The sequence below is a fragment of the Sus scrofa genome, chromosome X, assembly GCF_054392235.1.
Source record: "Sus scrofa isolate SSC_HxYL_T2T_F1_AM1 chromosome X, Sscrofa_HxYL_maternal_Yorkshire_Landrace_v2.0, whole genome shotgun sequence".
NCBI classification, from domain to species: domain Eukaryota; kingdom Metazoa; phylum Chordata; class Mammalia; order Artiodactyla; family Suidae; genus Sus; species Sus scrofa.
In genome coordinates this window covers 49,983,200-49,998,472 of record NC_139401.1, presented here as the reverse complement: position 1 = coordinate 49,998,472, position 15,273 = coordinate 49,983,200, and the positions used below count along the sequence as shown (strand labels likewise).

Below are 15,273 nucleotides of genomic sequence, written 5' to 3'. Positions count from 1 at the left end.
GGTGTTTCCCGCGCGGGCTATCCCAGTTCGCGGGCGTACGGCGCGGCCTTTCCTACCGCTGCCGGCGCCGCCACGGTCATGGGTTTCCTGAAGCTGATTGAGATCGAGAACTTTAAGTCGTACAAGGGTCGACAGATTATCGGACCATTTCAGAGGTTCACCGCCATCATTGGACCCAATGGCTCTGGTGAGATAAGCCCGGCTGCGGCCCTGCGCACGTCCCAGCCTGGACCCCCTATCCGGCAGCAGAGTAGTACAACCCAGCCTGTGCAACCAGAAGTGTTGCGAACCCTAACGGGTTCCTTGCCCTCCTGAGGGGTTTCGACCCGGACCCGCTTTCCCTCCTTGGGTGCTCTGACTCGAACCTCACCCCCAGGTGTCAGTTGCCCGCTCTTTGCGCGGCCCCCGCCCGGGCCGGAGTGGTACGGGCCGAACTCAACGTTACCCCGCCCACTGCCCCCTCCCGCCAAAAGTGGCGCGTCCCGAGCCGGCTGCCAGTCGCTGGCCACGCAGTTCCTCGCCCGACCTGCTGCATCCGGCCTCAGCGTATTGTTTGAACCCTCCGGAAGATTGGGACTGTGGTAGCCCTCCCGTGGCCTCCGGCCCAAACGGTATACTTCTGCTTCAGCCCAGCGCCCCCTCCCGCCTCTCATTGGTACACTTCAATCCCCCCCCCCTTTTTAATAATAATAAAAAAACCCTCCTCCAGAGGCGGCACTTTTGAATTTCGGACTCAGCGCTCGCGTCTACGGAGTGCTTTGGGGTCTCTAGCCCCCACCCTCATCTGAGAGGTGGGGATGTCTCGAATTCACCCCTTTCCTACCCCTGAAACCGTCAAAAGTCAGAACTCAATTGCTCGTCAAATTTAGTCAATGCTTATTACTGTTTTATAAAGAGTTATTCTATCAACGTTCTGTGGAAACAGTGGAGACTAGAATAAACCATGCTCTCAGGGAACTTACATTTCAGAGAGGACAGATGATAATAAAGGAGAAAATAAGTTATTTTTCAGCTGTGATAAGTGCTATCCAGGAAATTAGATTGATGTAATTCAGTGACAATGTGATAGAATCAGTTGGATAGCTCTTTAGAAAAAGTGGTCATTAATTAACAATGCTGTATTGCATATTTAAGAGTTGCTAAGAGAGATCTTTTTTTTAAAAAAATCACATGAAAAAATTAACTGAGGTTGAGTTCCCGGTATGGCTCAGTGGTTAACGAATCCGACTAGGAGCCATGAGGTTGCCGGTTCGATCCCTGGCCTTACTCAGTGGGTTAAGGATCCGGCGTTGCCGTGAGCTGTGATGTAGGTCGCAGACTCGGCTAGGATCCCGCGTTGTTGTGGTTCTGGCGTAGGCCGATGGCTACGGCTCAGATTAGACCCCTAGCCTGGGAACCTCCATATGCCGCGGGAGCGGCTCAAGAAAAGGCAAAAAAAAAAGACCAAAAAAAAAATTAACTGCAGTAATCGATGTTAATTAAATTTATTGTGGCAACCATTTTGTAATATATACAAATACAGAATCATGTTGTACACCTGAAACTAATACAATGTTGCATGTTAGTTATATCAAATTAAAACTGGGTGGAAAAGTAAAAAAGAAAAGAGAAGGGAAGGAAAGCCAAAAGGAGGGGTAGCCAGATAAGGCCTCTATTTCATATCTAAATTCTCCATCTCTAAATGATACACCATGGATTCCTCCCATCTACTCCCCAGTAGGCTGTCTGTTTGAAGTTCTGCTGTGTTTCTCCACCCTGGAGGTGTTCTAGCTAAATCACTTCCTAGCCCGAGGGGCTTCCCTAACTGCAGTAGCTCTAACTGATGACCTTCCTGGAGTCTGACCTGGATTTAGCCGTTGAACAGGGTTTCTCAACAGTGGCACTATTGACATTTCCAGCAAGATACTTCTTTGCTGTGGGGTCTGTCCTGTATATTGTAGGATGTTTAGTGGCATCCTTGTCTTCTATTCATTAGATGATAGTAGCACACCCCCCAGCCCCTACTCCCAGGTGTTACAATGAAAATGTCTCCAGACTTTGTCATGTCCCCTGGAGGCAGGGGCAAAATCTCTCCCCCTACCCTACCTCATTTGCGAACTACTGGCCTAGATGACTAATGCTTGGGGTTCCACTGCAGTTTCTTAGGAGTTTGGTGTGGTGGCCCCTGTGGAAAGAGCAGGGATGCATCTCTTGGCATCTAGTCCCCTCAGCATGGAAAAATTTGTATACCCAGCTATTCTGAAAAGGCCCTGGTCTGACTGCAGCGGGTGGGAGTGGGTCACTTCTGCCCCATTCTTCAATACGGGACTCCACAAGGCATTGGTTGATTCCCCTTAGTGAATTCCTCTCTGGCACACAGTAGACATTTGGTACATGTTAACATTTATTTTCTTCTATCTTTTATTCATGGTATATGTTTTTTATCTTCAGTCACTGGTCTATGGAGAAGACATTTAATAAGACATTCCTTAAAACATAGTGTCATTGTTCTAGTCATAATGCATGTTTACAGTATTGCATGATTGGGAGTGGGGGGCTTTGGTTGTGAGATGTTCTTGCCATCCTTGGATAGCATGGGAGAAACCCAAAGGGGAGTTCCCGTCGTGGCGCAGTGGTTAACGAATCCAACTAGGAACCATGAGGTTGCGGGTTCGGTCCCTGCCCTTGCTCAGTGGGTTAACGATCTGGCGTTGCCGTGAGCTGTGGTGTAGGTTGCAGACGTGGCTCGGATCCCGCGTTGCTGTGGCTCTGGCGTAGGCCGGTGGCTACAGCTCCGATTAGACCCCTAGCCTGGGAACCTCCATATGCCGCAGGAGCGGCCCAAGAAATAGCAACAACAACAACAACAACAACAAAAGACAAAAGACAAAAAAAAAAAAAAGAAGAAACCCAAAGGTTGGAAATGGGTGCCTGGTCTGCATGATGTGCTAATCCTGCTGTGATAAGGGAGACTTTGCTAGAGTCCAGACCTGGTTAGAAGAGGATTGCCATTTATTGAGCACCCACTGTGTGTCAGTACTTTATTTATTGAGACATTTTACATTTAAATTCTCACAATGACCCTAGGAGGGAGATGCCATTATTTTCATTTTATAGATGAGAAGACTGAGACGTAGTTGTGTGCTTCCACATTAATTGATTCTTAGAGTTAGGATCAGAATCTGTGCCTGTGATACTTCAAAGCCTGTGCTCCTGCCACCCACTCCCACAGAGAACTATGTGTCAGGCATTGTTTTAGATGTATTACCCATGAGTCATGATTTTTCAGATTTTTCCAAGTGAGGGACAGGAAGTTCAGCTAAGAAGTAGTGAAACTAAGATCTGAACTTGATCCGTTTGACTAGAACCCAAGCTCTTAATCACTGTCTGCTACGGCCGCTGAGAAAGGACTTTGGGCTGGCATTTTTATAGTTGAGTAGAAAGGTTTTGAAAGTCAGGTCCTCAGTTCAAAGTAAGATAACTTTTGTGGGGGGAATCTTGAGATAGAATTTATAGAGATTAAACTGTTCCCTTCCCAGTCTAAATTTTTTTTTAAAAATGGGTTTTTTTTTTTTTGAATCTGAGATGGAAAAGTAGAAGTTCCCTTGTGGTGCAGCAGGTTAAGGATCTGGCCTTGGAGTGGCTTGGGTCTGATCCCTGGCCCAGGAATTTCCACATGCGTGGCCAAAAGCGCGCGGCAGGTGCGGGGGGGGTAGTGGCTCAGTGGAAATGAATCTGACTAGTAACCACGAGGTTGTGGGTGCAATCCCCGGCCTCGCTCAGTGGGTTAGGGGTCCAGCATTGCCGTGAGCTGTTGTGTAGGTCACAGACATGGCTCAGATCCTGCATTGCAGTGGATGTGGTTTACGCCTGCAACAATAGCTCTGATGATTAAACCCCTAGCCTGGGAACTTCCATATGCCTCAGCTGTGGCCCTAAAAAAAAAAGGAGAGGGAGTTCCCGTCGTGGCGCAGTGGTTAAGAATCCGACTAGGAACCAAGAGGTTGCGGGTTCGGTCCCTGCCCTTGCTCAGTGGGTTAAAGGATCCAGCGTTGCCGTGAGCTGTGGTGTAGGTTGCAGACGCGGCTCGGATCCCGTGTTGCTGTGGCTCTGGCGTAGGCCAGCGGCTACAGCTCCGATTGGACCCCTAGCCTGGGAACCTCCATATGCTGTGGAAGCGGCCCAAAGAAATAGCAAAAAGACAAAAAAAAAAAAAAAAAGGAGAAAGCAAAAACTCTGACTCCAACTGCTGAAAAGATAACCACTCTTTTTTTTTTTTTTTTTTTTTTTTTTTTTTTGCTTTTTTAGGGCCTCACCTGCAGCATATGAAGGTTCCCAGGCTAGGGGTCCAATCAAAGCTGCAACTGCTGGCCTACACCACAGCCACAGCAACGCAGGATCCGAGCTCCATCTGTGACAACCACAGTTCACAACAACGCCAGATCCTTAACCCACTGAGCAAGGCCAGGGATCAAACCTGCAACCTCATGGTTCCTAGTTGGATTCATTTCTGCTGCGCCACAACCGGAACTCCAAGATAACCACTCTTAATGTTAAAAATCTTGTTTATTTATATGACTAGCAAATATATGCACATTATACAAAATTTTTAAAATCTCAAAGGCTATGTAGTAAAAAGATGATTCTCCCTTCCCTGCTTTGGTACCTATTTTCTTCCCGGAAATGACCACTATTATACTGTTTGTATTTTGTGTATTTTCTTCTTCTTTCCCTCTCCTCAGGTTTTTATTATGAAACTTTTCAAATCTACATCTGTGTTTTACTTAATTATTTGAAAGTAAATTGCAGACGTAATGATATTTCACCCCTAAAGGATTTAGCATTATTCTCCTAAGATCACCATTCTTCTGTATTACCAGTATACCATTAGCACACCTAAGAAAATTAATTTCTTCATGTCATCAGTTTTCCAGTTTAGATTTAAGCTTCCCAAATTGCTCCCCAAAATGTCTTTTTGGGTTTTTTTTTTTTTTTTTTTTTTTTTTGTGAACCAGAACTATTCAAAAAAATAAAAAATTTCATGCTGTCTTTGCTTTTGTCTCTGTAATCTATTGTATTCTGGAATGGCTCTCTGAAAAGACATGGGCTTTTTGAAAAGACCAGACCAGTTGTCTTGTAGAACATCCCACCGTCTGTGTTTGTTTTAAGATTTCTTCATGGTGTCATTTACCATGTTCCTCTGATTTCTTATAAACTGGAAGGTAGGTCTAAAGGTTCGTTTAGAGTCAGGTTAAATATTTTTGGCAAGGTACTTCGTAGGTAATGCTGCGTGCTTCATGTTGTATCACAAATAGGAATATTATGGTAAAATACATGAAAACAAAGTTTACCATCTTAACTGTTTTTAAGTTTATAGTTCAGTTGTATCAAATGTATTCGTTTTGTGTAACTGATCTTCTGAACTTCTTCATCTTGCAAAACTGAGAGTCCATACTCATCAAACAAAAACTCATTTTCCCCCTTCCCTCAGCCCTTGTGTTTTATTTTTTTAAAACTTGGTTGAGCTCAAACTGTATTGAGTTTTGTATCTAGCTTTTTTTTTCCCCGCTGTGGACATTTCCCCATGTCATCAAAGGTTGTAGAATGATCTGTTCTGTGAATATACCATTTCCTTAAATGTGGTTCTAGCTTTTGGCTGCTGTAAGTGGTAACTGCAAAGGAGCTGTTTTTCTAAGCTTTTGACCCAGGGCTTTGGTGGGGCTCAATCTTTATGGGGACAGAGCAGTATTTTTTCTTCCTGTTAGTCTGAGAACTGATTAGGGAACATTTCTGTTCTTCTCAATGTCTCTTTTATTCCTTTTCCACTCACTTTCTTCCTGACTTACCCTCCTCTGCTTTGTCCCCTCCTCCCTTAGGTAAGTCAAATCTCATGGATGCCATCAGCTTCGTGTTGGGTGAGAAAACCAGCAACCTACGGGTAAAGACCCTGAGAGACCTGATCCATGGAGCTCCTGTGGGCAAGCCAGCTGCCAACCGGGCCTTTGTCAGCATGGTCTACTCTGAGGAGGGTGCTGAGGACCGCACCTTTGCCCGAGTCATTGTTGGTGGGTGAAGCTGGCCAGAAGGTTCTCCTTGGGTTTGGGGTGTGGTGGGGGTGTTTGTGGCTAGATTAGGTTTTGGGATAGGAGGGAGGCCTGACCCTTGCCTGACTCATGCATTGTCTTGTAGGGGGTTCCTCTGAGTACAAGATCAACAACAAAGTGGTCCAGCTACATGAGTACAGTGAAGAATTAGAGAAGTTGGGCATTCTTATCAAAGCTCGTAACTTCCTCGTCTTCCAGGTGGGTTTTTTGTTTTGTTTTTTGTCTTTTTAGGGCTGCACCTGAGGCACATGGAAGTTCCCTGGCCAGGAATCGAATCGGAGCTGTAGCTGCTGGCCTATACCACAGCCACAGCAACGCCATATCTGAGCTGCATCTGCGACCTACACCACAGCTCACGGCAACGCCGGATCCTTAACCCACTGTTTGAGGCCAGGGATCGAAAGTGCATCCTCACGGATGCTAGTCAGATTCATTACTGCTGAGCCACAGCGGGAACTCCAGGTGGGCATTTTTAACAGTTATTGGCTATCTGCTTTCTGTCCTAGCCCCACTGGGCCTGCATCATGGTCCCTCCTCTGAACTAATGTTAACAGCTTCTTCACTGGGCTTCCCGACTCCACCTGCCCCCTTCTGGTTTGTTTTATGAGGGCAAAAATATGTTTCTTTCGCTCCTCTCTTTAAAACATTTCAGTGATTTCTCATTGCCTTTTGATGGCACTTCTCAAATTCAAGTCTCCACATCAGCATCAACTGGGGACATATTAGAAATCCACATTCTCACGTTAGAAATCCCTGTTCTCGGGCATCTACCAGAATAGGTAGGTGCCTGAGAATAGATCGGATTAGGGTAGGTAGGAACTTAGAAGAGGGAGAGCTTAAAAGAAGTGGTGGCTTTGCCAAGCAAGAGGAAGTGATGGGAAGCCACTCCTGACCTATAGGAGCAGAGACTATGGAGTGGGGCCCAGCAATTTGTGTTTTCCCAAGCCCTCCAGGTTATTAAGATGCACAGTAAAGTTTGAGAACCATTGCTATAGCATGAGATCCAACCCCTGTCATTCATGAAATACCACTCTTTGGTTCTTGCTCATCTCATTAACCTCATCTGCCAGTACTCTTCCCCTCTAGCCCTGCACTCCAGCCTGATTAAACCCTTTGTAGTTCCCCAAACTTGCTTTCTTTGGCTGTAGGCCTTTGCAATATTAATTTTCCTCTATTTTAAATAACCTCATTTCTCTTATTTTCTTGGTTAATGTCTTCCCCATCTTCCAAACTCAGCCTAGATGTCACCTTTGGGAAGCCTTCCCGTGGAGACATAGAGATACCCCTACCAGTCTCTTATCCTCAAGCTTCATTTAGCCCTTTTTCTGTGCTACTGCTGTTATTGCACATAACACACGGAGTTGTCTCTGCTTCTGGCTCTTCTGTACCCTGTCTGCCTCAAAAGGCAGGGAGTGTGTCCTCAAAGTTCAGTGGTGAAATGTGGCACCTAATGTGGGAAGTGATCAGTGAACTTTTTCTGAATGATTGAATGGGAGTGGGTAGGGGGAACTGGACTGGCTGGAGTCTAAATGGGGAGAGTGTTTTGACCTTTACTAGGGTGCTGTGGAATCTATTGCCATGAAGAACCCCAAAGAGAGGACAGCTCTTTTCGAAGAGATCAGTCGCTCTGGGGAGCTGGCCCAGGAATATGACAAGCGAAAGAAGGAGATGGTAAAAGCTGAAGAGGACACGCAGTTTAACTACCATCGAAAAAAAAATATTGCAGCTGAACGCAAGGAGGCTAAACAGGAAAAAGAAGAGGTAGGTGGCCAGGCTGCCTATGGGCTCTGAGAGGCCAGAGTGAAGCCGGTGCCTTACTGATGCACCCCTGCCTCCATGCCTCTATTTGCACAGGCTGACCGCTACCAGCGCCTGAAGGATGAGGTGGTACGAGCTCAGGTACAGTTGCAACTTTTCAAACTTTATCATAATGAAGTGGAAATCGAGAAGCTCAACAAGGAACTGGCCTCTAAGAACAAGGAGATTGAGAAGGATAAGAAGCGGATGGACAAGGTAGAAGATGAGCTGAAGGAGAAGAAGAAGGAGCTGGGCAAAATGATGCGGGAGCAGCAGCAGATTGAGAAGGAGATCAAGTAAGTGGCAGGCCTTGGCCTGTAACTTGTGTGAAGCCAAGAGGCTCTGCTGTTTCCTAGGGCTTCTGTGAACCCAGAGCCCAGTGCCTCTACTCGTTTCTCTATCTTCCCCTTGACTTGCTTTGCCAGAATCAAGCACATTTTTTGACTTGCAGACAGAGTATTTAAATACTCAGACTCCTGACTGGCAGTCCCTTCCTAGAAGAGGGAAACCGAAACTTGAAGTTTAAAGGACAGGAATTTCAAAATGTTAGATCAGGAGTTCCCACTGTAGTACAGTGGGTTACTAGTCCAACTGCAGTGGCTTGGGTTGCTGTGGAGGCATGGGTTTGATCCCTGGCCCGGCACAATGGGTTAAAGGATCCGGCATTGCTGCAGCTGTGATGTAGATTTCAGCTGCGTCTCAGATTCAGTCCCTGGCCCAGGAACTTCCATATGCTATGGGTTTGGCCAAAAACAAAAAAGAAAAGCTTAGATCAGATGGAAGACAATGAGGTGAACACAGGGTGTTCTTGGGAGTTGTTACCAAGGGGCCTGGCCTGGCTAGGGTTGAGGCAGGGGGGTAGCTTTGCCTTTTAAATGGCTAGAATCCCAGGCTAACACCATCAGTTCCAGGGAATAGCCCTTTCTTTGAGGATCTGTGGGGCATCAGGCCCTTGTTCTTTTGGTAATTCCCTAAGGCTGGCTTGGGGTTTAGGCTTCCTTTGGATTAAAAAGCCTGGGACCCCTCCCTTCTCTCACAGTGCTAACTGGTGTTTCCCCCAACCCTGGCAAAAGGGAGAAGGACTCAGAGCTGAACCAGAAGCGGCCTCAGTACATCAAAGCCAAGGAGAATACCTCTCACAAAATCAAGAAGCTAGAAGCAGCCAAGAAGTCCCTACAGAATGCTCAAAAGCATTACAAGAAACGTAAAGGTGATATGGATGAGCTGGAAAAGGAGATGCTGTCAGTGGAGAAAGCTCGGCAGGAGTTTGAGGAACGGATGGAAGAGGAGAGTCAGAGTCAGGGCAGAGATTTGACCCTGGAGGAAAATCAGGTAAGCTCTTGGGGGTTGGGGGGACTGGAGAGATCGATGGGCTGACATGGTCATCCCCGTCCTCCTTCTTTGTCCCTCACACAGGTGAAGAAATATCACCGGTTGAAAGAAGAAGCCAGCAAGAGAGCAGCTACCCTGGCCCAGGAGCTGGAGAAGTTCAATCGAGACCAGAAGGCTGATCAGGACCGGCTGGATCTGGAAGAGCGGAAGAAAGTAGAGACAGAGGTGGGCATGCCTTAAAAGATTGGGGATGATGGTCCAGAGCAAAGGAGATAATGATGGTCTTAACAGTAATGACAGTAGCTAACATCTAGCAAGCACTTACTGTGTGCCAGGCACTGTTTTTTACATGTATTCACTCATTCCTCATTTTTATAGAGGTGAAGTAATTTACCTAAGGCCACGTTGTTATTAAGTGACAGAACTGGGATATGAACCTGGGCAGTCTAGCTCTAAAGCTCACACTTTTTGGGAGTTCCTGTTGTGGCGCTGTAGAAACGAATCCGACTAGGAACCATGAGATTGCTTAGATCCCGAGTGGCTGTGGCTATGGCGTAGGCCGGTGGCTACAGCTCCAATTCGACCCCTAGCCTGGGAACTTCCATATGCCGCGGGTGCAGCCCTGAGGGGAAAAAAAAAGGAAAAACCCACAAAAAAATAAAGCCCCCCCTTGCAAGTATACTTCACTTACTGTGTTACTGATAACAATGATAGTAAAATAATAGGAATAATAGAAAGTTATTATAGTACCCTGAGAGCCTACAGTATACCAGGCATTATGCTAAGTAAGCACTTTTATTTTTTTGTCTTTTTAGGGCCGTACCTGCGGCATTTGGAAGTCTTTCCCAGGCTAGGGGTCGAATCAGTTGTAGCTGCCAGCCTATGCCATAGCCACAGCAGCATGGGATCCAAGCCACATCTGCGACCTACACCACAACTCACGGCAATGCCAGATCCTTAACCCACTGAGCGAGGCCAGGGCTCGAACCCATGGCCTCATGGATACTGGTTGAATTCATTATCACAGGGCCACGACAGGTACTCCTAAGTCCTTATACATATTTAAAAGAAGGTAGTAGGCATTAATATTAGTGCTTCACATAGAGTAGCTGATGTAATTCTATGAAGTGGGGGTTACCTGAATTTTACAGATGCAGAAAACAGGTGCAGAAATGCCCAGAAAGCTTTTCTTGGATAGTCCAGGATGGGTAGAATACCTATGAGAAGGTCTCATAGGGCCCTGGGTGGCCCCATCAGTTAGCAGAGCCACACTGAACACATCTGTGTGTCTGCCTTTTTTTTTTTTTTTTGTCTGTTTCTGGCCGAAACTGTAGCAAGCAGAAGGACCAGTGATCAAACTCATGCCACAGCTATAACCAGAGCGACAGCTGTGACAACAATGGATCCTTAACCTTCTGAGCCACCAGGGAACTTCCCGTGTGTCTGCTTTTTTAAGAGGCCTCCTGCATTAGCAACAGATTGTCTGTAATTGTTGGGCTCTTGGATGAGTGGGCATATAGGGGGATGAGCCAGGGCCCCATGGTCTTGGAGTTAACTTGCTCAGCCTGTGGTGATGTAGTATATTTGTCTCTCCCAGGCCAAGATCAAGCAAAAGCTGCGAGAGATTGAAGAGAATCAGAAGCGGATTGAGAAGCTGGAGGAATACATCACGACTAGCAAGTATGTATTTCTATAACCTTCCCACTTACCTCTAAGCCTGTTTTTGTGAGCCCTACCTGTCCTGCCTCTCTCCAGGCAGGACTGCTAGATTCCCTCTCATTCAGGAATATTTTCTGGCCAGCCAGAGTAACCCCTGTGTTCCCTTACTTTGTAGGCAGTCCCTAGAGGAGCAGAAGAAGTTAGAGGGGGAGCTGACAGAGGAGGTGGAGATGGCCAAGCGGCGTATTGATGAGATAAATAAGGAGCTGAACCAGGTGATGGAGCAGCTGGGGGATGCCCGCATCGACCGCCAGGAGAGCAGCCGTCAACAGCGAAAGGCAGAAATTATGGAAAGCATCAAGCGCCTGTACCCTGGCTCTGTGGTAAGAGTGGAGAGGGAACTTATTTCCTGAGCTCTTTCACACTCACTGTCAGATAATTTTCCCAGCTGCCTTGTGAGGACAGGATTGCTAATCCCATTTTTACAGCTAGGGGAACTAAGGCTCAGAGAGGTTAAATGACTTGCCCATGACAGTATAGCTTATAAGAGTAAGAACTGCAATTCAAACCCAACTTGTTCTGACACTTAACTTCATGTTACTTTTTTATCACACCAATTGTATCTTTCTGAAAGTTTTGTCTTGCTGTATCCACTCCTTTGTGGGAGGTGGGAAGACTGAAGAGGCCTTTGGGAAGGCGAAGGGGCCACAGGGCAGGAATTCGTTTCCAGGAAGTAGCTCTGTGCAGGCTTCAGTGTGAGCTCCTTTGGTGTGTAACACCTGGCTCATTTGCTAGGCTTTATCACATATCTTGGCCTCTTGAACCAAATCCTGAGTTCCCAGATTCTCTGAATATTATATCTCTATTGCTATAATCCCATCCCTGGGTTCAGCTTAATATTTGGGTTTCACAAATATTTCCTGATCTTTCCTCTGAACGCTGCTGGGGAGTTGATAAGAATGAATTAAACTCAGTCACTGCCCTTGAAGATCTTACCCTTTATCTGATAGTTCTTAGAGATCCATGGTTGGTTTCAGGGGGCATAGAAGAAGTGAACTAGACAAAGAGGTTTACTTTGCAGGGTGTTTGTGAGAATTTGAGATAATGCATGTAGGGTTTTGGCATAGTGCCTGGGATGGCAGTGGTCTGTGAAATGATAAAAGGGAGGTTTAGCAGTTCCTGTTGTGGCTCAGTGGTTAATGAATCTGACTAGGAACCATGAGGTTGCGGGTTCAATCCCTGGCCTCTTTCAGTGGGTTAAGGATTCGGTGTTGCCGGAGCTGTGGTGTAGGTTGCAGACGTACCTCTAATCCCGTGTTGCTGTGGCTGTGGTGTAGGCCAGTGGCTACAGCTCCAATTAGACCCCTAGCCTGGGAACCTCCATATGCCGCGGGTGCGGCCCTAGAAAAGACCCCAAAAAAAAAAGGTTTAGAAAGATGATTTTGGATTCAGACCATGACTGCCTACAGTTGTTGCTTTGGGGCCAGAGTAGGCTTTTCTTCTGTAGTGTGGGGTCTGTGTTCCTGACAGAGATTGAAGCCTGTTCCCCCTCCTTTCCAAGTGGGGAATTGAGGTTTCGGAGCCAGCTCCCAAAAGCCTCATGCTTCAATTTTCTGACTTTCCTCAGTATGGCCGCCTCATTGACCTCTGCCAGCCCACACAAAAGAAGTATCAGATTGCTGTAACCAAGGTTTTAGGCAAGAACATGGATGCCATTATCGTGGACTCAGAGAAGACGGGCCGGGACTGTATTCAGTATATCAAGGAACAGCGTGGGGAGCCTGAGACCTTCTTGCCTCTTGATTACCTGGAGGTGAGGCTGGTGGGACAGTGTGAGAGGGCTGATTCTCCTAGCCCTTCATGTTCTGCCATTTAAGTGAGCTGCTTTTCCCAGGTGAAACCTACAGATGAGAAACTCCGGGAGCTGAAGGGGGCCAAGCTGGTGATTGATGTGATTCGCTATGAGCCACCTCACATCAAAAAGGCCCTGCAGTATGCTTGTGGCAATGCCCTTGTCTGTGACAACGTGGAGGATGCCCGCCGCATTGCCTTTGGAGGCCACCAGCGCCACAAGGTATGTATTCCCTTGCCCAGATCGGAACGGAACAGGCTCCACTGTTGAAGATTCCTCTGTTCAGCTTCTCCCTCCTCTTCTCTCCCTACTGTATGTAGACAGTGGCACTAGATGGGACCCTGTTCCAGAAGTCAGGGGTGATCTCTGGTGGGGCCAGTGATCTGAAGGCCAAGGCCCGGCGCTGGGATGAGAAAGCAGTAGACAAGTTGAAAGAAAAGAAAGAGCGGTTGACAGAAGAGCTGAAGGTAAGCCACAGGCAGGGCTGTCCCTAGGAATGGGGGTCCTAAGCCCAGGCTGGCCGACCACCTTCTTACCACCAAGTCCTTCTCCTGTCCACTTTAGGAACAGATGAAGGCAAAGCGGAAAGAAGCAGAACTACGTCAGGTGCAGTCTCAGGCCCACGGACTACAGATGCGGCTCAAGTACTCACAGAGTGACCTAGAACAGACCAAGACACGACATCTAGCCCTGAATCTACAGGTGGGACTTGACCTTCAGTTCTGTCTGCCAAAGGCCATCCTCACATTCCTGGCCTAGGTTTTTCTGGGGTGGGGGGGATGGACTTGTCCCACTTCCCTGTCTCTTTCCAGTCTGCTCTGGGGAACCAAGCATAGCATAGAGTCAGACAGCCAGGGGTTCAGATCTTGGCTCAGTATGACATTAGGCAAGTTACTAAACCTTTTAGTGTCAGTTTTCATCTTTGTCTGTAAAATGGGAGTTTGAGTAACATGTGCCTTGTAGGGTCATTGTAAAGATTGAATGAGTTAATGTATGTGGTGTTTAGACTGATTTCTTGTACCCAGTGACTGTTCAGTAAATGTTAGGTGCTATTAACATAATTCATTCAACACATATTTGAGCTTCTTATGAAAGTTTTGGAAGTGAGCTATAGACATTTTAGTCCCTGTGAGTCAGGGTACTTTTCTAGATATATTAATGTGCTTGATTATGGGTGCTTCCGCAGACTATCCTGGAGGTGTTATGTAATATGTAGTATGTATATGTATGTATGTGTGTGTGTATATATATATATATATATATATGTCGTTTTATCTCTTTCTAAAATCAAAAAGTCTGCATTCCAAAATATATCAGGCCCTAGAGGATGAGAGAGTGTGGACCTGTAAGTAATGATGTTTACTATGTGCCCAGCCTTTTGGATTGAAGCTGGCTGATTGGAGGCCAGGGAGGAAGCCATATGATGGTTCAATGAGAGGTGATGCAGCCTTGACTGGAGTAGTGCTAAGTCACGTTTTCACAGTGTGTAGATAGCCAGTCCTTTCTGTCCATGGAGCCAGGACTCTCAGGGTGGCTCTTTTCTTCTAAGGGTCCTGCTCTCTTTTGTCCTCTCACCCTGTTTCCTGCAGGAAAAGTCCAAGCTAGAGAGTGAGCTAGCCAACTTTGGGCCTCGCATCAATGACATCAAGAGGATCATCCAGAGCCGAGAAAGGGAAATGAAAGACTTAAAGGAGAAGATGAACCAGGTTTGTAGAGGGTGAGCCATGCCCACATGTGCATTGGGACAGGATTGGAGCTGGAGGCAGCACTCTGACCCAAAGGGCCTTTGCTTTCCCTTGCTTCTCCCCTCAGGTAGAAGATGAGGTTTTTGAAGAGTTTTGTCGGGAGATTGGTGTGCGCAATATCCGCGAGTTTGAGGAAGAGAAGGTGAAACGGCAGAATGAAATTGCCAAGAAGCGGTAGGTGGCAGTGTGGGTAGAAGAGAGTGGGGTGCCCTAGCCTGACATCTGGGAAGTCAGATGCCAGCATAAGGCAGGGAGCAGCGTTTAGAATGATGGGCATTTATTGTAGGTCAGCCTTAAAGAACAAGGACATCCAGGAAGCTTATGACAGCAGTATACAGGTTAAGAGTGCCAGCTTTTTTGTTTGTTTTTAAGGCCGCACCTGAGGCGTGTGGAAGTTCCCAGCCTAGGGGTCAAATCGGAGGTGTAGCTGCCGGCCTACATCACAGCACAGCAACGCCAGATCCAAGCCGAGTCTGAGACCTACACCGCAGCTCACGGCAAGGCCAGACCCTTAACCCACTGAGTGAGGCCAGGGATCAAACCTGTGTCCTCATGGATACTAGTCGCATCCGTTACTGCTGAGCCACGATGGGGACTCCCTAAGAATGCCAACTTTATTTTTTTTTTTTAATTTTTATTTTTTTTTTTTTGGTCTTTTTGTCTTTGTTGTTGTTGTTGTTGCTATTTCTTGGGCCGCTCCCGCGGCATATGGAGGTTCCCAGGCTAGGGGTCGAATTGGAGCTGTAGCCACTGGCCTACGCCAGAGCCACAGCAACGCGGGATCCGAGCCGCGTCTGCAACCTAC

The 15,273-nt window shown here is 47.0% G+C and overlaps 1 protein-coding gene across 5 annotated transcripts in view; it reads left to right on the top strand.

The window, feature by feature from the left end:
* Positions 1 to 23: 23 nt before the first annotated feature.
* Positions 24 to 15,273, top strand: part of SMC1A (structural maintenance of chromosomes 1A) — a 41,927-nt gene continuing 26,677 nt past the window's right edge. Inside the window, exons 1-15 of one of the 5 annotated variants that reach the window (XR_014835419.1) lie at positions 24 to 187; positions 5,856 to 6,044; positions 6,169 to 6,281; positions 7,641 to 7,844; positions 7,938 to 8,176; positions 8,954 to 9,212; positions 9,297 to 9,437; positions 10,810 to 10,892; positions 11,047 to 11,254; positions 12,499 to 12,684; positions 12,766 to 12,945; positions 13,044 to 13,190; positions 13,288 to 13,425; positions 14,313 to 14,429; positions 14,536 to 14,854. Coding sequence is in view for 3 of the 5 variants with exons in the window: in XM_003135124.7 (XP_003135172.3) it covers positions 79 to 187; positions 5,856 to 6,044; positions 6,169 to 6,281; positions 7,641 to 7,844; positions 7,938 to 8,176; positions 8,954 to 9,212; positions 9,297 to 9,437; positions 10,810 to 10,892; positions 11,047 to 11,254; positions 12,499 to 12,684; positions 12,766 to 12,945; positions 13,044 to 13,190; positions 13,288 to 13,425; positions 14,313 to 14,429; positions 14,536 to 14,642 (2,420 nt within the window). In the remaining 2 variants the exon portion in view is untranslated. Of the gene's footprint in view, positions 612 to 5,855; positions 6,045 to 6,168; positions 6,282 to 7,640; positions 7,845 to 7,937; positions 8,177 to 8,953; positions 9,213 to 9,296; positions 9,438 to 10,809; positions 10,893 to 11,046; positions 11,255 to 12,498; positions 12,685 to 12,765; positions 12,946 to 13,043; positions 13,191 to 13,287; positions 13,426 to 14,312; positions 14,430 to 14,535; positions 15,076 to 15,273 lie in introns of all 5 variants that reach the window. The other 4 variants (XR_014835418.1, XM_003135124.7, XM_085007971.1 and 1 more) reach the window with 4 other exon arrangements.